At 40.6% G+C, this 21,023-nt stretch overlaps 1 protein-coding gene across 2 annotated transcripts in view; it reads right to left on the bottom strand.

Annotated features, from left to right (window-relative positions):
- The window catches only part of LOC110522029 (ezrin), a 61,919-nt gene that overhangs the window by 25,518 nt on the left and 15,378 nt on the right, over nucleotides 1-21,023 (bottom strand). For both annotated transcript variants that reach the window (XM_021600092.2, XM_021600091.2), the window contains exon 3: nucleotides 20,262-20,345. In XM_021600092.2, the coding sequence (XP_021455767.1) occupies nucleotides 20,262-20,345 (84 nt within the window). The remainder of the gene's footprint in view (nucleotides 1-20,261; nucleotides 20,346-21,023) is intronic.

Raw genomic sequence — 21,023 nt, 5'->3', positions numbered from 1 at the left:
TTAAATGTCTGCTATTTACATTTTTTATATATCTACCAATAGGTCCCCTTTGGGGTGGCAGTTAGCCTAGTGGTTCAAGCATTGGGCCAGTAACCGAAAGGTTGCTGGATTGAATCCCCGAGCTGACAAGGTAAAAATCTGATGTTCTGCCCCTGAGCAAGGCAGTTAACCCACTGTTCCCTGGACACCGAAGACGTGGATGTCGATTATGGCAGCCCCCGGCACCTCTCTGATTCAGAGGGATTGGGTTAAACGCGGAAGACACATTTCAGTTAAAGGCATTCAGTTGTACAACTGACTAGGTATCCCCCTTTCTTAGCGAGGCACTGGAAAACGTTCCTGGTCTTTGTGGTTCAATCTGTTTCAAATTCACTGCTCAACTGAGGGAACTTACAGGTAATTGTTTGTGTGGGGTACAGGGATGAGATAGTAATTTTAAAAAATCATGTCAAACACTTATCCAACGGGTCTTTTTTTTTTTACTCCTGAACTTTGATTACCTTAACAAAAGGGGTTGAATACTTATTGCCTAAAAACATTTCAGCTTTTTGTTTTTTGATTCATTTGTAAACATTTCCAGAAACATAATTCCACTTTGACATTATGGTGTATTGTGCATAGGACAGTAACAAACTCTAAATTGAATACATTTTTAAATTCAGTCTGTTACAAAACAAAAATGTGGAAATCACGGGATGTGAATACTTTGAAGGCACTGTATATTCCTTTATATATTTAACCCTCTAATTTACACAACTGTCACGCAGTAATGTACACATTCGAGAACATCTTGGAACACAGAACTGGCTTTTATCACCAAACCACATTATTTTTCTCAGAGATGAGGTAACATTCGGGACAGTAATCAACCGAAACCACTCAAACCATCATTCATTCACACCGTAAAAAACAATGAAGTCATCTGTATGAAATAAACTACATTGTGCCACCAGTGCTGCATGACCACCAGCAGAATACAGCATCTTATATAAACAGACCTTTGAGCCTAGTGGCATTAATGTCGGCATGGCCGGGAGCGCCGATCGTTAATGGCATACTCAGGTACCAGGCTTAATCTGGGTAGGCCTCATAGGATTACATCTTTCCCAGACCCGGACCTACGGTCCCAGATCCATTTGTACGGTCTTGCCAACTCCTATTGGTCCAAGATCATTTTGTGCAGTCTTGCAAGAGTTGGTGGAGCAACAGCACAAACAAATCTGGGACCAGGCTCCTGCTCTACAGGAGATGTAATGGAAAAAGCAGTTAGTCAGTGCAGATGAAATCCGCGCTGAATGAAGGCAGCGAGTAGCTAGCCACAACATCATATATATTCAGTTGTTCCAATAAAATCAGAAAATACAGTCAAATTCACAGTGGGTGATGTCTGACAAGAAAGGTGAGAGCTACAGTAGATGGTGTGATCTTAACTTTTCTATCACGGTTTCCTGACACGCCATTCAGATTTCCTTCTATGAGTGTCGTGTGTTCTCTTTTTAGTGTCTGACAGGCCTATAAACCTCCAAACACACACGGCGACAATCAGAAGGAATGGTCTTAAACAATACGTCTGGATTGTTTTATTACTGAGGAGTCATACAGTGCCTTCAGAAAGCATTCACACCACCAGACTTCTTCCACATTTTGCATACAGCCTGAATTTAAAACTGATTGAGATGTGTCACTGGCCTACACACAATAGCCCATAATCTCAAAGTGGAATTATGCTTTTCAACATTTTTGCTAACTAATAAAAAAATGAAAAGCTGAAATGTTGAGTCAATAAGTATTCAGCTCTTAGAGACTTACCCAAGAAGACTCACAGCTGTAATCGCTGACAAAAGGTGTTTTACATTGACTTCGAGGGTTGAATATATCCGCGTTTTATTTTTCATCCATCAAAACAAGAACAAAAAAAAGTATTGCGCTGACAGTGTTTTGTGTAGATCGTTTACAAAAAAAAAGACAAATTGGGATTAAAATGTATAACACAATAACATTAAGAAATGCAAGGGTGGTGAATGCTTATGATACCCTGTATAATGGACTATGGTGCACAATTCTGACAAAACCCATGGGTAGGTTTCCTGGACACGAAATAAGCCTCCAATTGAGAATGATTGTGAATTCAGGGCTAGGATTAAATCTGTGTTTGGGAAACCTTGCGTAGAAGTTCTATATAAAAGTTAGAGTCTATAGCCCGGGCATTTAGGATGAGAAACTCTCACCAGTCGCCAGGCCCTGTTCTGCTTGTGCTACTGCCAAATTCCCCACCCAATCATCAGGTGCTTAGCTGCCTGGGTAAAGCAGTTTCAGTCAACAACACACACAGCAGGCACTCAGGCCAAGCCCATTCCTATCCAATAAGCAGTGGCCAAGGTTAAAATTAAATCAAGCGCCCCCGGACTTACTTAGACGCCACCTAATACGGGTCCGGGTAACCTGACGGGGTTGCATTACAACAACGAGCACTGAGTGGTCGGGCCTGAAACGAGAGAGTGTTTATGACAGTGTTGTCTCACCTGGAATGAAAGTCCTGAGGGTTTCAGGACACAAACAGGTCCTTTCATGGTGTTTTTGCATCCAGGAACCACACAAGGGGGGACTCTAAATGAAGGATTCCTTTTCCAAGGGGGGATAAGCTACAGGAGTTCTGGTACAACGAGAGGCCTTTGAGGCCAGAAAATGTCCCTCTATGAATGGGTAAAACAGCATTTAATAAAATAAGAGTATTTTTGATCGAGGACGATACCAGTATTTAAGAGAAAGAGCTAATCCCCACTGAGTACTGGAATGAACTAATCAACATTCCAAGAGTTAAAAGGCTTTTGTTTTGAGTAGAGGCCGCACCAAAGAGTTACAAACTAGGTGTGCCACTCACTGCCAGACCACTTCAAAATCAGCCAATCATTGAACATACAGTGGGGCAAAAAAGTATTTAGTCAGCCACCAGTTGTGCAAATTCTCCCACTTAAAAAGATGAGAGGCCTGTAATCATAGGTACACTTCAACTATGACAGACAAAATGAGAAGAAAAAAAATCCAGAAAATCATTGTAGGATTTTATGAATTTGCAAATTATGGTGGAAAATAAGTATTTGGTCACCTACAAACAAGCAAGATTTCTGGCTCTCACTGACCTGTAACTTCATATTTAAGAGGCTCCTCTGTCCTCCACTCGTTACCTGTATTAATGGCATCTGTTTGAACTTGTTATCAGTATAAAAGACACCTGTCCACAACCTCAAACAGTCACACTCCAAACCCCACTATGGCCAAGACCAAAGAGCTGTCAAAGGACACAAGAAACAAAATTGTACACCTGCACCAGGCTGGGAAGACTGAATCTGCAATAGGTAAGCAGCTTGGTTTAAAGAAATCAACTGTGGGAGCAATTATGAGGAAATGGAAGACATACAAGACCACTGATACTCTCCCTCAATCTGGGGCTCCACGCAAGATCTCACCCCGCGGGGTCAAAATGATCACAAGAACGGTGAGCAAAAATCCCAGAACCACACGGGGGGACCTAGTGAATGACCTGCAGAGAGCTGGGACCAAAGTAACAAAGCCTACCAACAGTAACACACTACGCCGCCAGGGACTCAAATCCTGCAGTGCCAGACGTGTCCCCCTGCTTAAGCCAGTACATGTCCAGGCCCGTCTGAAGTTTGCTAGAAAGCATTTGGATGCTCCAGAAGAAGATTGGGAGAATGTCATATGGTCAGATGAAACCAAAATATAACGTTTTGGTAAAGAAACACAACGATTTGAGTTGAGGACAAAGAAAGCTGAGTTGCATCCAAAGAACACCATACCTACTGTGAAGCATGGGGGTGGAAACATCATGCTTTGGGGCTGTTTTTCTGCAAAGGAACCAGGACGACTGATCCGTGTAAAGGAAAGAATGAATGGGGCCATGTATCGTGAGATTTTGAGAGAAAACCTCCTTCCATCAGCAAGGGCATTGAAGATGAAACGTGCCTGGGTCTTTCAGCATGACAATGATCCCAAACACACTGCCCGGGCAACAAAGGAGTGGCTTCGTAAGAAGCATTTCAAGGTCCTGGAGTGGCCTAGCCAGTCTCCAGATCTCAACCCCATAGAAAATCTTTGGAGGGAGTTGAAAGTCCATGTTGCCCAGCAAGAAAAAAAGTTTGACCTCTGTCATTGACAACAAAGGGTATATAACAAAGTATTGAGAAACTTTTGTTATTGACCAAATACTTATTTTCCACCATAATTTGCAAATAAATTCATTAAAAATCCTACAATGTGATTTTCTGGATTTTTTTTCTCATTTTATCTGTCATAGTTGAAGTGTACCTATGATGAACATTACAGGCCTCTCATCTTTTTAAGTGGGAGAACATGCACAATTGGTGGCTGGCTAAATACTTTTTTGCCCCACTGTATCTAAAACAAACATTTGCAGTTGAGTCAAGTAAGCTCAAACTGTAGATTACCTGTGAGCTGTTCTCAACTAACACAAAAGACCTAGGTTACCTGGGTCCTAGAATGGATCCTATAATTATTTCACGCAGGAATACATCTAAACAATCTCACATGTTTTAGCTTTGGGGTGCAGATCATCAATAAAATGTTCAGTATTATCAAAAGGATGTATATAAAACTGGAGGATACAAAACCGATATAGAATCCCTTTTAAGAATCCCGTACTCTATCACGTGCAGTCGGAACAGTGATACAGGGCCGCAAATGCCACCACGCCTGGCATTCTCACTGCAGTCACAGTCTTCCAAGCGTTTATGAGGGCCCAAGCCCTGTGATGAAAGAGAGAGAGGAATGCAACCATTCCCAAAACGGCATTACTTCCTGCATCCGCTGACTAACGTAAAGTTCCAACTAATTGTTCCAGATTACTCAGGGGAAGGGGCACACTCAGAGTGAGTGAGTGAGTGAGTGAGTGAGTGAGTGAGTGAGTGAGTGAGTGAGTGAGTGAGTGAGTGAGTGAGTGAGTGAGTGACCACACATGCATTGAGAGTGGAGACAGAGAAACCAACAACTAAAATCCTCAGTTTGAAGACTAGTCCGTCTTCTGGTATTGTGTTATTACTGCATGAGTGTGCCACCTCTTGAACTACCCCTTCCACTATTTAGGTGGCCTGTCCCAAAAGTACACATACACAGTATCTAAGGTTGTGTTCCAAATCACACCCTATTCCCTATTATGTGCTTGAGCAAGGCACTTATCCAAAGTGACTTACAGGAGCAATTAGGGTTAAGAGAGTCTGCTATATGACTACATTGTAAAATGTTTTCAGTGCACTACTTTTGACCAGGGCCCACAATATGGTTCCATTTGTAAAGTATCCTAAGAAAAACTAAAAGGAAAAAGCCTTTGAGTAGTTCTATGGGAAATCAAAGTGGGTATGAGTTGAAGAGTGGCAGGCCAGCAGCAATTTGTCCCATTAGGGCTGCACGTCACTAAGGCAGCGAGGCTATGATCAAGGCCCACCACAACGAGGGCCCCAAGCCAGGCCACTTTAACAGGGGAACACCCCAGGGATGAGCTCACCACTGGTATTACTCAGCATTTCCACTTAACCAACCGCCAGTCTGTCTGAGTGTGAGTGTGAGTGTGAGTGTGTGTGTGTGTGTGTGTCTATCTGTCAGTCTGTGTCTGCAGGGTATTTCTGCTACCGACTTCACCCGTCCAGCCAGGTTTCTAATGCAATTAGGTCACAGGCTTCTGACAAACACACTGCTAACTAGAGGAAGTAGACGTCAGTGGACTTCACCTGTGGTTACTGGTGGTTATCAGATGGAAAATTGCCAAGACAAAGGAATTCTTAGTGACACTAAAAAGTGGAACGTCTGAATCTAATGCTGACAATCCTGAACAACAGAATCTAATGCTAATATCACTGCAGAGGGCCTGAAGGTCAAATTCCCTAGTCATGTTTCCACACACACGTACACACAACTGACAAACAAGTTATTCAGGAAGTGGCTATGGCAAGCCAAGACAATGCCTTTCCTCTCCCCATTGCGTGGTGGACTAGAGGCTTGCTACATCCCATGGTGCCTTTGGAATCAAGTCCACACTGTAGCTACAGAATATGACAACATGGGACTCAAACATTAGATAAGAACATGCAGTATAGTACACTGATGGACCAATAAGAGGTTCCAGCAACATACTACAAGATCTTGTGCCTTTAGAAAGTCTTCACACCCCTCACACGCCTACACACACACACACACAAACAATACCCCTCATAATGTTAAAGCGCAATCATGTTTTTCAAAATTTGTACAAATTAAGAATTTAAAATGTCTTGAGTCAATTACTTAACCCCTTTGTTATGGCAAGCCTAAATCATTTCAGGAGTAAAAAATGTGCTTAACAAGTCACATAATACGTTGTATGGACTCACTCAGAGTGACATAGTGTTTCATGTTTAACATGACTTTAATGACTACATCATCTCTGTACCCCACATATACACATTTATCTGTAAGGAATTTCAAACACAGATTCAACCACAGAGACCAGGGTGGTTTTCCAGTGCCTCGCAAAGAAGGGCACTTATTGGTAAATGGGTAAAACATTTTAAAAAATACATTGAATATCCCTTTGAGCATGGTGAAGTTATTAATTACACTTTGGATGGAGTATCAATATACCCAGTCACCACAAAGATACAGGCTTCCTTCCTAACTCAGTTGCCAGAGAGGATGGAAACCACTCCGGGATTTCACCATAAGACCAATGGTGACTTTAAGAGAGTCAGAGTTGAATGGCTGTAATAGGAGAAAACTGAGGATGGATCAACATTGTAGTTACTCCTCAATACTAACCTAATTGGCAGAGTGAAAAGGGAAACCTGAACAGATTACAAATATTCCAAAACAAGGAACTAAAGTAATACTGCAAAAAAATGTGGCAAAGCAATTAACTTTTTGTCCTGAATTCAAAGTGTTATGTTTGGGGCAAATCCAATACTGCACATTGAGTACCACTCTCCATATTTTCAAGCACAGTGGTGGTTGCATCATGTTATGGGTATGCTTGTAATCATTAAGGACTGGGGAGTTTTTCAGGATAAAAAGCAGAACCAAGCATAGGCAAATTTTACAGGGAAACTGAATTCACCTTTCAGCAGAACAATAACCTAAAACACAAAGCCAAATCTACACTGGAGTTGCTTACCAAGAAGAAAATGATTGTTCCTGAGCAGCCAACATAAATCTACTTGAAATATGGCAAAACCTGAAAATGTTTGTCTAGCAATGATCAACAACCAATTTCACAGAGCTTAAAGAATTTTTAAAATAATAATGGACAAATGTTTCACAATCCAAGTGTGGAAAGCTCTTAGACTTATCCAGAAAGACTCACAGCTGTAATAATTGCCAAAGGTGCATCTACAAAGTATTGACTCAAGGATGTGAATACTTATGTAAATTAGATATTTCTGCATTTCATTTTCAATAAATTTGCTCAACATTCTAAAAACATGTTTTCACTGTTATTATTATGGGCTATTGTGTGTAGATGCGTGAGATTTGTTTTTATTGAATACATTTTGAATTCAGGCTGTAACAACAAAATGTGACCCGATTCAGGAAACTGGGCATATGTCGCAAACGACTTCACAGGAGAGCCGTTTCAACGTTAAAAAAGTTTATCAAAATGCATTCTTTGGCAGAAATGCCTTCTCGAACATGTGAACTTTCATGTGCCTTAATATCAAACTTGTGTGCCATCTGTCAATACGAATAAAACATTTAAAATGATGAGCCTAGTTGGTTTAGCCACAGAAAAAAGATAGCAACCATGATTGGCTGAGATAATGAGTGGGCTGAACATTCCGAGAGATGAGTTTGGATTGGTCTGAGGTGTAGCACCTTGTGTCTATAAAATGAGCTACTCGTAATGCAAAGAAATTCCGTTCTACTGCGGTTTTTCTTAAAGATATAACGTTAGCCATGGAGAACAGCAAATGTGTTACTACTGCTCTCAATAACATTGCTGCCCTGAATTTAATCAGGCGCTATCGACAAAGGTCAGTGGGAAAAAGTTGTGATGGACTACTTTCTGGAGGACGATCGTGCCACGCTGACTCTCTCGGACGATGAGGGAATCCCTGATTCAGGTAAAAACATTTTAATTGAAGAAGACATTGGAGAGTCTTCTGATGACAGTGATGGAGAAGAAAAAGGTGACAATCAACAGTGTTCTTGTCACGGAAGAAGTTGACTGAGGGAAACCCCCATGGCATAGGTGACAGAGGGAGAAAGATCTGATGATTCTTATGGCATTGCACAGGGTGACTTGACACAACGGGCCAAACAAGCTGTTCAAACTAAAGGGAAAAGACACAGGATGTCTTATTTAATAAAAGGGGTTGCAGTCTGAAGCTTTCATCCATGTATACGGGTAAGAATCTAAAATTGAACCCATTTTGCTTAACTTTAGCTAGCTATGACAATTGGTTTGTATTGCTGAAGCTTGCTGTTAGCTACCCAGTTTGATGGCTGGCTTGCTAATGTTACTCTATGGATTGGGATTTCAGATAATTTTTTAGCTAGCTAACGTTACATGTCTAAACAAAAGACCCCAAGTTAAAGCTTGCTGTTAGCTAGATAACGTTAGCGGATGTTAGATGGCTGGAATGCTAGCTAACATTAACTTAATATATGAAGTGTGTGTAACGTTTGTATCTGGAATTTGTCTTTCAGCATTAGTAGAACACGCCTGACTCTCCTCTACCAGTCATATAAGGAGAATGGTCTAATGACTCCCATCTAAAAGAGAGCTGGCCCAAGCAAGCACAGGTTACACCTGAAGCATGAGGACTGGCAGCTAGTGGTGAACTTCAACTACACCGAGGATAATGCAATAGTATTACCAGGACGCCACCTAGGACAAACAATTTGTGGAAAGCTGTGTGACAATCCCGTGTGACAAAAGCAGTAGTGTGGCGTCTCTACAAGGAATCGATGACAACACTTGGTATGTAAAGCATAAACACATTTTACCATTTAATTGACCAACCAACATGATTGGCACTACTTTTATTGATCTCACATTTTTTCTGTATTTTCCAGAGGTGCGTGTAGTCGGGCTGTCTTCTTTCAGGAATCTGTGGAGAAAATTGCTGCCCCAGAACTCAAGCTGAGGACAGACAAGTGCTATGGGCTCTTCAGATCTGCCAGAAGCTGTTAGGTCAGCCAAGCTGAAGAAGCAAGAGCAGCATCTCCTGCTTGTTCAGAGTGAGCGATCTGTCTACCAGAAGATGGTTGCTGACTGCAAGACAACCTGTCAAGACCTGTAGTTGTCTCTGGGGGCCCCCACAACCAGCAAGCAAAGACATCAGGATAGATTACAGCTTTGATTTTGCTCAACACATAAGCAACATTTCCTCCTTTATACTGATTAAGGACATATACACTCAACAACAAATAAAATAGTGAAGACATCAAAACTATAAAATAACACAAATGGGATCATGTAGTAATCAAAAATAAAGTGTTAAATCAATGTAGATTATATTTGAGATTTTTCAAATAGCCACCCTTTGCCTTGATGACAGCTTCGCACACGCTTGGCATTCACTCAACCAGCTTCACCTGGAATGCTTTTCCAACAGTCTTGAAGGAGTTCCCACATATGCTGAGCACTTGTTGGCTGCCTTTGCTTCACTCTGCGGTCCAACTCATCCCAAACCATCTCAATTTGGTTGAGATCGGGGGATTGTGGAGGCCAGGTCATCTGATGCAGCACTCCATCACTCTCCTTCTTGGTAAAATAGCCCTTACACAGCCTGAGGATGTGTTGGGTCGTTGAAAAACAAATGATAGTCACACTACGCCCAAAACAGATGGGATGGCGTATCGCTACAGAATGCTGTGGTAGACATGCTGGTTAAGTGTGCCTTAAATTCTAAATAAATCACAGAAAGTGTCACCAGCAAAGAACCCCCACTTCATAACACCTCCTCCATGCTTTACGGTGGGAAATACACATACAGAGATCATCAGTTTACCCACACCGTATCTCAAAGACGTCGGTTGGAATCAAAAATCTCAAATTTTTACTCCAGACCAAACAACTAATTTCCATTGCTCGTCTTTCTTGGCCCAAGCAAGTCTCTTCTTATTGGTGTCCTTTAGTAGTGGTTTCTTAGCAGCAATTCGACCATGAAGGCCTGATTCACAGTCTCCTCTGAACAATTGATGTTGAGATGCGTCTGTTACTTGAACTCTGAAGCATTTACTTGGCTGCAATTTCTGAGGCTGGTACCTCTAATGAACGTATCATCTGCAGAGGTAACTCTGGGTCTTTCATTCCTGTGGCGGTCCTCATGAGAGCCTGTTCCATCATAGCGCTTGATGGTTTTGCGACTGACCTTTGTGTCTTAAAGTAATGGCCTGTCATTTCTTTTTGCTTATATGAACTGTTCTTGCCATAATATGGACTTGGTATTTTACCAAATAGGGCTGGCTATCTTCTGTATACACCCAAGGGTGTATACTTAACCAGCATGGCCACCACAGCATTCTGTAGCGATACGCCATCCCACCCTTGTCACAACACAACTGACTGGCTCAAACGCATTAACCTCTTGAACCTCTGGGGGCAGTATTTCATTTTTGGATGAAAAACATTCGTTTTAAACAAGATATTTTGTCATGAAAAGATGCTCGACTATGCATATAATTGACAGCTTTGGAAAGAAAACACTGACGTTTCCAAAACTGCAAAGATATTGTCTGTGAGTGCCACAGAACTAATGCTACAGGCGAAACCAAGATGAAATTTCATACAGGAAGTGAGCCAGATTTGAGGCGCTGTGTTCCAATGTCTCCTTATATGGCTGTGAATGCGCAAGGAGAGATCCTACACTTTCCGTCGTTTCCCCAAGGTGTTTGCAGCATTGTGACGTATTTGTAGGCATATCATTGGAAAATTGACCATAAGAGACTACATTTACCAGGTGTCCGCTCGGTGTCCTCCGTCGAAACTATTGCGTAATCTCCAGGTGCGCGCATTTTTTCCATTTTGAACAGAGGAGAAACCAAACTGCCACGAGTGACTTATCATCGAATAGATATGTGAAAAACACCTTGAGGATTGATTCTAAACAACGTTTGCCATGTTTCTGTCGATATTATGGAGTTAATTTGGAAAAAAGTTTGCGTTGTAATGACTGAATTTTCGGGTTTTTTTCTCAGCCAAACGTGATGAACAAAACGGAGCGATTTACAAATAATATTTTTGGAAAAACTGAACATTTGCTATCTAACTGAGTCTCCTCATTGAAAACATCTGAAGTTCTTCAAAAGGTAAATTATTTTATTTGAATGCTTTTCTTGTTTTTGTGAAAATGTTGCCTGCTGAATGCTAGGCTTAATGCTATGCTAGCTATCAATACTCTTACACAAATGCTTGTGTAGCTATGATTGAACTGCATTTTTTGAAAATCTGAGATGACAGTGTTGTTAACAAAAGGCTAAGCTTGTGAGCCAATATATTTATTTCATTTCATTTGCGATTTTCATGAATAGTTAACGTTGCGTTATGGTAATGAGCTTGAGGCTATAATTACGCTCCCGGATACGGGATTGCTCGTCGCAACAGGTTAAGGAAAGACATTCCACACATTAAGGCACACGTGTTAATTGATATTGAAATGCATTACAGATGACTACCTAATGAAGCTGGTTGAGAGAACACCAAGCTGTCATCAAGGAAAGGGTGACTATTTGAAGAATCTCAAATATATTTTGATTTGTTTAATCTTGCTTCTACTTGAGACGCAGACGTCTCATCTAGACACCTGGAAATTTAAATGCGCTACGCTAAATGCTAAATGTACTCGTTAAAACTCAAACGTTCATTAAAACACACATGCAGGGTATTGAATTAAAGCTACACTCGTTGTGAATCTAGCCAACAAGTCAGATTTTTAAAATGCTTTTCGGCGAAAGCATGAGAAGCTATTATCTGATAGCATGCAACTCCCCAATATACCTGAAGGGGACGTAAACAAAAGAATTAGCGTAGCCGGCGCTACACAAAACGCAGAAATAAAATATAAAACATTCATTACCTTTGATGATATTCTTTGTTGGCACTCCTATATGTTCCATAAACATCACAATTGGGTCTTTTTCCCGATTAAATCCGTCCATGTATGCCCAAAATATCCATTTGTATAGCCTGTCTGGTTCAGGAAAAAAGCTCTCTTCCAACACACGTCATTTTTTTAAATTATATAAGTTGCCTATATTCTTTGACAAAACACTTCAACCTACTTTTGTAACCCAACTTTAGGTATTTGTAAACGTTAATAAGCGATCAAATTGATCACTGGGCGATCTGTATTCAATAGCAGCTACTCAAGAAAACGTTGTCCTTTTTCTCTCTTCCAAAATCGATTGCTGTATGCTGGACGGAATGAAGGATCCATTTGTCATTACACAAAGGATTTTTGTCAATGAAAATGACGTTTTTGGCTACATCGTGTGGAAGTTGTAGGAACTGCAAGCTCCCTGCTATATATTTTTGCTTGCAATAAACAACTCAGAGACTGGCGGATTAATACTTGTGGTTTTTGTGACCAGGTTTTTCTTGGGATTTCGCTTGCTGTTCCCGTTCTGTTATAGTCACAGACGTTATTTAACCAGTTTTAGAAACTTCAGAGTGTTTTCTATCCACACATACTAATCATATGCATATACTATATTCCTGGCATGAGTAGCAGGACGCTGAAATGTTGCACGATTTTTAACAGAATGTTCGAAAAAGGAGGGGGTAGACTGAAGAGGACACCTTTTGGTTACTACATCATTCCACATGCTTTATTTCATAGTTTTGAAGTCTTTACTATTTTCTTGAACACGTAGGTGTTCTAAAACATTTGACCGAGCGAGAGAAAGAGATATACATATGGATGGATGGAAGGCAACAAATACATTTCACTGAGCGGTGTAAAGACAGATTGACAGGGGTGAGACAATTAGTTGTAATTTATCTTAATGTTACTTTGTTGTTTGCAAGTGCACTATCCTTCTGACCCTATGCAGCCAGTTCCCATCTACTTTTTAACTCCTCGCAAGTGTGGCTTGTTTGGTGTCTGCTGTGAAGGAATAGCACAACAAGTCAACTGCTTGATTGATGAAGTCATGTCATCCAGCAAAGGCAGCAGCGCAGTCATCAACTACATGCACCATGTGGGGAAACATGTGTGGACCTGAATTGTGATGGCCAAACTGCAGTGGCCAAAACAAGAACAAGTTTGTGCTCTGGTGTTGTGCCTGGCGGACCATGCACAAGCTCCACCACAGTCCGGACTAGACGTGGGCCGATTCTGATTTTTTCAATGCCGATACCGATTATTGTAGGACCAAAAAAGCCGATACAGATTAAAATCGGACAATTTTTTAAAATGTATTTGTAATAATGACAATTACAAAAATACTGAATGAACACTTATTTTAACTTCATATAATACATCAATAAAATCAATTTAGCCTCAAATAAATAATGAAACATGTTCAATTTGGTTTAAATAATGTAAAAAACAAAGTGTTGGAGAAGTTAAAGTGCAATGTAAGAAAGCTAACGTTTAAGTTCCTTGCTCAGAACATGAGAACATATGAAAGCTGGTGGTTCCTTTTAACATGAGTCTTCAATATTCCCAGGTAAGGAGTTTTAGGTTGTAGTTATTATAGGAATTAGAGGACTATTTCCCTCTATACCATTTGTATTTCATTAACCTTTGACTATTGGATGTTCTTATAGGCACTTTAGTATTGCCAGTGTAACAGTATAGCTTCCATTCCTCTCCCCGCCCCTACCTGGGCTCGAACCATGAACACAACAGCCACCCACGAAGCAGCGTTACCCATGCAAAGTAAGGGGAACAACCACTCCAAGTCTCAGAGCGAGTGATGTTTGAAACGCTATTAGCACGCACCCCGCTAACTAGCTAGCCATTTCACATTGGTTACACGAGCCTAATCTCGGGAGTAGATAGGCTTGAAGTCATAAACAGCGCAATGCTTGACACACAACGAAGAGCTGCTGGCAAAACGCACTAAAGTGCTGTTTGAATTAATGCTTACGAGCCTGCTGCTGCCTACCACTGCTCAGTCAGACTGCTCTATCAAATCATAGACTTAGTTATAACATAACAGACAGAAATACGAGCCTTAGGTCATTAATATGGTCGAATCTGGAAACTATCATCTCAAAAACAAGACTTTCAGTGAAAAACGGAACCGTTCCGTATTTTATCTAACGGGTGGCATCCATTAGTCTAAATATTCCTGTTACATTGCACAACACTCAATGTTATGTCATAATTACGTAAAATCCTGGCAAACTGTTGCATATACACTGACTCTGCGTGCAATGAACACAAGAGAATTGACAATTTCACCTGGTTAATATTGCCTGCTAACCTGGATTTCTTTTAGCTAAATATGCAGGTTTAAAAATATGTACTTCTGTGTATTGATTTTAAGAAAGGCATTGATGTTTATGGTTAGGTACACAATGGAGCAACGATACGCACCGCATCGATTATATGCAACGCAGGACACGCTAGATAAACTAGTAATATCAACCATTTGTAGTCAACTAGTGATTATCATTGATTGATAGTTTTTTTATAAGATAAGTTTAATGCTAGCTAGCAACTTACCTTGGCTTACTGCATCGCGTAACAGGCAGTCTCCTCGTGGAGTGCAATGTAATCAGGTGGTTAGAGTGTTGGACTAGTTAACTGTAAGGTTGCAAGATTGAATCCGCCGAGCTGACAAGGTGAAAATCTGTCGTTCTGCCCCTGAACGAGGCAGTTAATCCACCGTTCCTAGGCCGTCATTGAAAATAAGAATGTGTTCTTAACTGACTTGCCTAGTTAAATAAAGATTAAATAAAAAGGTGTAAAAAAATATATAATTTTTAAAAACGGCTAAATCGGTATCCAAAAATACCAATTTCCGATTGTTATGAAAACTTGAAAATCGGCCCTAATTAAATCGGCCATTCCGATTAACCGGTCGACCTCTAGTCCGGACCTTCACTTCCTGATCACAGACCACACCAAGTTTCCCCCCCAACTTCTGCTTCGGCCTCATCAAGCAGCGCTTCAGAAAGACCAGAGTGAACACCTTGTCTGAGATTGCTGGTATTGTGAAGGACAGCCCTGTGACAGGGGTCAACATTCCACAGCTGGTTGGACTGGAGGATGGTACGGTGCTGGTGGAAAGCTATGGCTGGCAACAACACCTGACTCATACTTCAGGAGGCTGCTTCAGATCAAGCATTACTAGGTGAATACATTTACATTGCATTGTATGCATTTATTCTTCTTTTAAACTTGGGAATTGATTGTTGAATTGATGATGTGCATGTCTTCAACATTTTTTTTGTTATTTCCTGTTTTACAGCTTTGATGCTCTGGAGCCTTGTGATGTCGCCAAGGAGCGTTCCGACTCAGTCTGGTCCAGGTTTCAGTTGCTGCGCAATGCTGACATCCTTCCTCCCATAGATGGTCTGCCTGTACAAGCACCACCTGAACTGGACACAGCTAGACAAACATTTATATTTTTGAGAAGATCAGGGAGGTCAAGGACGAAAAGGCTATGGACATCACATGCCCTGCACCAAAGTCAAGGGCAGGACAGAAACAGGCTCTCCGAATATAGATTCCCTTGTTCATGCGTGGTTTGGACGGACCAGTCATCAGCACTATCTGCAGTCCCTCTATTCAAATGACTCTCTCCTAACACACACACACACACACACACACACACACACACGTTGCTGCTACTATTATTTTTTTATCCTGCTGCTCAGCCACTTTACCTCTGATTGTATGCATACAACTACCTAATTTATCACTATCATTACTGATAGTGTTCATGTACATACTGTATATTATTTTATTTATATTAACACCATTTCTGATATTGCTACTATGCAAGTAACCATAGGCGGTACAGTTTAGACCTTCTGTAGAGACCCATCCACCAAAATATTGATATATAAAATGAATATTGATGTGTGGTCATAACATTTTGTGACATACACCACACAGACTCACTAAATACAAATGCTTAGTTTGTAAATTATGTCTGAGTGTTGGAGTGTGCCCCTTGCTATCCATAAATAAATAAACAATAAAAAAAATGTATGTTTGGAAAAATAACGTTCCCAAAGTAAAACGGCCTATTTCTCAGGACCAGATGCTAGAATATGCATAATTGACAGCTTAGGATAGAAAACACTAAAGTTTCCAAAACTGTAAAAATATTGTCTGTGAGTATAACAGAACTGATATGAAGGCGAAATCCTGAGAAAAATCCAATCAGGAAGTGACTCTTATTTTGAAAACCCTGTGTTTCTATGCATCCCTATTGACCATTGAAAGGGATATCAACCAGATTCCTTTTTCTATGGCTTCCCTAAGGTGTCAACAGCCTTTAGACATAGTTTCTGGCTTTTATTTTGAAGAATGAGCGTGAACGACCACATTGCTTAAGTGGACAGGTGGGGGCTCTCAGAGTGAGTTGTGCGCAAAAGAGAAAGGCGGCCATTGTTACTCCCGGTCCTAGTGAAAGCCAACTGTCCCGGTTGATATATTATCGAATAGATATTTGAAAAACACCTTGAGGATTGATTATAAAAAATGTTTGACATGTTTGTGTACATTATGGATATAATTTGGAATTTTTGTCTGTGTTGTCGTGACCGCTCTTTCTGGTGGATTCCTGGGCATAACGCACCAAACTAACGGATGTTTTTGGATATAAAAAATATCTTTATGGAACAAAAGGAACATTTGCTGTCTAACTGCGAGTCTCGTGAGTGAAAACATCCGAAGATGATCAAAGGTAAACGATTAATTTGATTGCTTTTCTGATTTTTCGTGACCAAGTTACCTGATGCTAGGTGTACTTATTGTTTTGTTATGCTATCGATAAACTTAAAACGCTTGTATTGCTTTCGCTGTAAAGCATAATTTCAAAATCTGAGACGACAGGGTGATTAACAAAAGGCTAAGCTGTGTTTCGCTATAGTTCACTTGTGATTTCATGAATATTTTCTAGTAATATTATTTGACTGTTACGCTATGCTATTCAGCGTTGCTGATGACAAATATACCGGATCCGGGATGGGTGGTTCTAAGAGGTACATTTTAGCAATTCCATTTACTTTTGATACATAAGTATTTTTAAAACCAAATATTTGTATACTTTTATTCAAGTAGTATTTTAATGGGTGAGTTACTTTTACTTCAGTCATTTTCTATTAAGTTCTTTACATCTGGACACTTTACCTGAAATGTTTCCTTATTGTAAGCTACTTACCACTTTTAGTCTTAACTACACAAGCAAACGACCTCACATGTGAATCCTTAAAGAAATGGGTGGGGCTGGCTTAAGAGGGTGTGAACAATGCTGAATGGCTGTAGACAAAGAAGGGCTCTCCAGTAAGTACCAAAATATTCAAAGGCCCTTTTCTCAAAAGTGAGGTTACAAGTGTATCAACTTTCAAAGCAGAATTACTTTCCCATTGTTCCTAAAAAATGCAGTATATGATATACCATTTTGTAGCTCTGAGTCTCTACTTTCTAGCAATGTAACAAAAACAATTTCAAATTTTGCTACATAAGACCAAATCCAGGTGGTGAGTCACACGTGGAATAAGTCAAGGGGTATGAATACTTTCTAAAGGCACAGTACTCAGTAATCTGATAATACATCATTATCCTATTGTCCCTCTGAACTTGCCGTACAAACACGCTGTACTCAAAAAAGTTATACAGAAAACATGCTGTACAACATCAACTGACTTTGATGTCAGGAACTGACTTAAACAGATACCATACATTTCTGGGTTCCGTGGGAAGGACAGTGGTTGGGAAGATTCACTTTCAGAAATATTGTCAATTATATTGTCAGATACAGTGGGGCAAAAAAGTATTTAGTCAGCCACCAATTGTGCAAGTTGTCCCACTTAAAAAGATGAGGCATGTAATTTTCATCATAGGTACAATTCAACTATGACAGACAAACTGAGAAAAAAAAAAAATGCAGAAAATCACATTATAGGATTTTTTATGAATTTATTTGCAAATTATGGTGGAAAATAAGTATTTGGTCAATAACAAAAGTTTCTCAATACTTTGTTATATACCCTTTGTTGGCAATGACAGAGGTCAAACGTTTTCTGTAAGTCGTCACAAGGTTTTCACACACTGTTGCTGGTATTTTGGCCCATTCCTCCATGCAGATCTCCTTTAGAGCAGTGATGTTTTGGGGCTGTTGCTGGGCAACACGGACTTTCAACTCTCTCCAAAGATTTTCTATGGGGTTGAGATCTGGAGACTGGCTAGGCCACTCCAGGACCTTGAAATGCTTCTTACGAAGCCACTCCTTCGTTGCCCGGGCGGTGTGTTTGGGATCACTGTCATGCTGAAAGACCCAGCCACGTTTCATCTTCAATGCCCTTGCTGATGGAAGGAGGTTTTCACTCAAAATCTCACGATACATGGCCCCATTCATTCTTTCCTTTACACGGATCAGTCGTCCTGGTCCCTTTGCAGAAAAACAGCCCCAAAGCATGATGTTTCCACCCCCATGCGTCACAGTAGGTATGGTGTTCTTTGGATGCAACTCAGCATTCTTTGTCCTCCAAACACAACGAGTTGAGGTTTTACCAAAAAGTTATATTTTGGTTTCATCTGACAATATGACATTCTCCCAATCTTCTTCTGGAGCATCCAAATGCTTTCTAGCAAACTTCAGACAGGCCTGGACATGTACTGGCTTAAGCAGGGGGACACGTCTGGCACTGCAGGATTTGAGTCCCTGGCGGCGTAGTGTGTTACTGATGGTAGGCTTTGTTACTTTGGTCCCAGCTCTCTGCAGGTCATTCACTAGGTCCCCCCGTGTGGTTCTGGGATTTTTGCTCACCGTCTTTGTGATCATTTTGACCCCACGGGGTGAGATCTTGCGTGGAGCCCCAAATCGAGGGAGATTATCAGTGGTCTTGTATGTCTTCCATTTCCTAATAATTGCTCCCACAGTTGATTTCTTCAAACCAAGCTGCTTACCTATTGCAGATTCAGTCTTCCCAGCCTGGTGCAGGTCTACAATTTTGTTTCTGGTGTCCTTTGACAGCTCTTTGGTCTTGGCCATAGTGGAGTTGAGTGTGACTGTTTGAGGTTGTGGACAGGTGTCGTTTATACTGATAACAAGTTCAAACAGGTGCCATTAATACAGGTAACGAGTGGAGGACAGAGGAGCCTCTTAAAGAAAAAGTTACAGGTCTGTGAGAGCCAGAAATCTTGCTTGTTTGTAGGTGACCAAATACTTATTTTCCACCATAATTTGCAAATAAATACATTAAAAATCCTACAATGTGATTTTCTGGATTTTTTTTCTTCTCACTTTGTCTGTCATAGTTGAAGTGTACCTATGATGAAAATTACAGGCCTCATCTTTTTAAGTGGGAGAACTTGCACAATTGGTGGCTGACTAAATACTTTTTTGCCCCACTATATATTGTAATCTGATCAAAGTAAAGACTCATCATACTCCGTTTTCTCACACTATCGTTAATCAATTTCCGTAAACTCTTGGCTCTTAGCACAGCACCATTCCTGGTCATGATCGTCATGGTTCCAGGAGAGAAGGGAAGGTCTGATAAGAACAGTTCCAGCTAAAATCTCTTGAAACCTTCCTTGAGAACATTAATGAGTGTGTGTGGGGACAGGACATGCCTGGAGGTATGAAGACAGAGGTGGGGGAGTAGGGTTCAGGGTGGGTCACTGGAGCAGGACCAACACACACACACACACACCTAGAAAGCCTCACTAAATGGATTGTCTTATTACAGTAATGGAGAATTATTGCAAAGCAAAAACCTGCTATACATACTTGTGGTGTTGGTACAGGTTTTGTTACTACTGATAACAATACTAAACGTGTGGCTACAGATGTAGGATCTTAATATGATTACCCTGTTGCAGGAGAACTTTCCTGCAATGCAGGACATTTAAATATATGTAATATGTAATTTCCAATTTGACATTTCAGACTTGATTTTACCTTATGAAAGAAAATGATCGACCCCTAAAAAAAGTCCATTAATTATAATCCACATTATAATTCACATTTCTACAAGGTTATTTTCCTGTTGTAGCAAACTGACTCAAATTAAGATCCTATATCTGTGTTAATATGACAGTCATTAGTGTACTGTTAACCCTGACCTGGTCAAAGAGCTGTTTGCCAGTGGTGCTGGGCTGAACGGCAAACTCCAGCTCAGCGTCCATGGTGGTGACGCGAACATTGACCTGAGGAGACAGAGACATGACAGAAAGACATTAGTAACACAAAAACATTTGTATTTACTATTTAGTAAAAGAGAGATACAGTTGAAGTTGGAAGTTTACATACACCTTAGCCAAATACATTTCAACTCAGTTTCACAATTCCTGACATTTAATCCTAGTAAAAATTCCCTGTCAGTTAGGATCACAAAGTTATTTTAAGAATGTGAAATGTCAGAATAGAGAGAATTATTTATTTCAGCTTTTATTTCTTTCATCACATTCCCAGTGGGTCAGAAGTTTACATACCCTCAGTATTTAGTAACATTGCCTTTAAATTGTTTAACTTGGGTCAAATGTTTTGGGTAGCCTTCAACAAGCTTCCAACAATAAGTTGGGTGAATTTTGGCCCATTCATCCTGACAGAGCTGGTGTAACTGAGTCAGGTTTGTAGGCCTCCTTGCTCGCACACGCTCACTTGCTCGCTTTTTCAGTTCTGCCCACAAATTTTCTGTGTTGCTTCAATATATCCACATAATTTTCCTGCCTCATGATGCCATCCATTTTGTGAAGTGCACCAGTCCCTCCTGCAGCAAAGCACCCCCACAACATGATGCTGCCACCCTGTGCTTCACAGTTAGGATAGTGTTCTTCAGCTTGCAAGCCTCCCCCTTTTTCCTCCAAACATAAAGATGGTCATTA

The sequence above is a fragment of the Oncorhynchus mykiss genome, chromosome 4 (assembly GCF_013265735.2).
Source record: "Oncorhynchus mykiss isolate Arlee chromosome 4, USDA_OmykA_1.1, whole genome shotgun sequence".
Taxonomy (NCBI): Eukaryota; Metazoa; Chordata; class Actinopteri; order Salmoniformes; family Salmonidae; genus Oncorhynchus; species Oncorhynchus mykiss.
The sequence above is the reverse complement of the archived record's forward strand: the minus strand, read 5'-3'. Positions and strand labels throughout refer to the sequence as shown.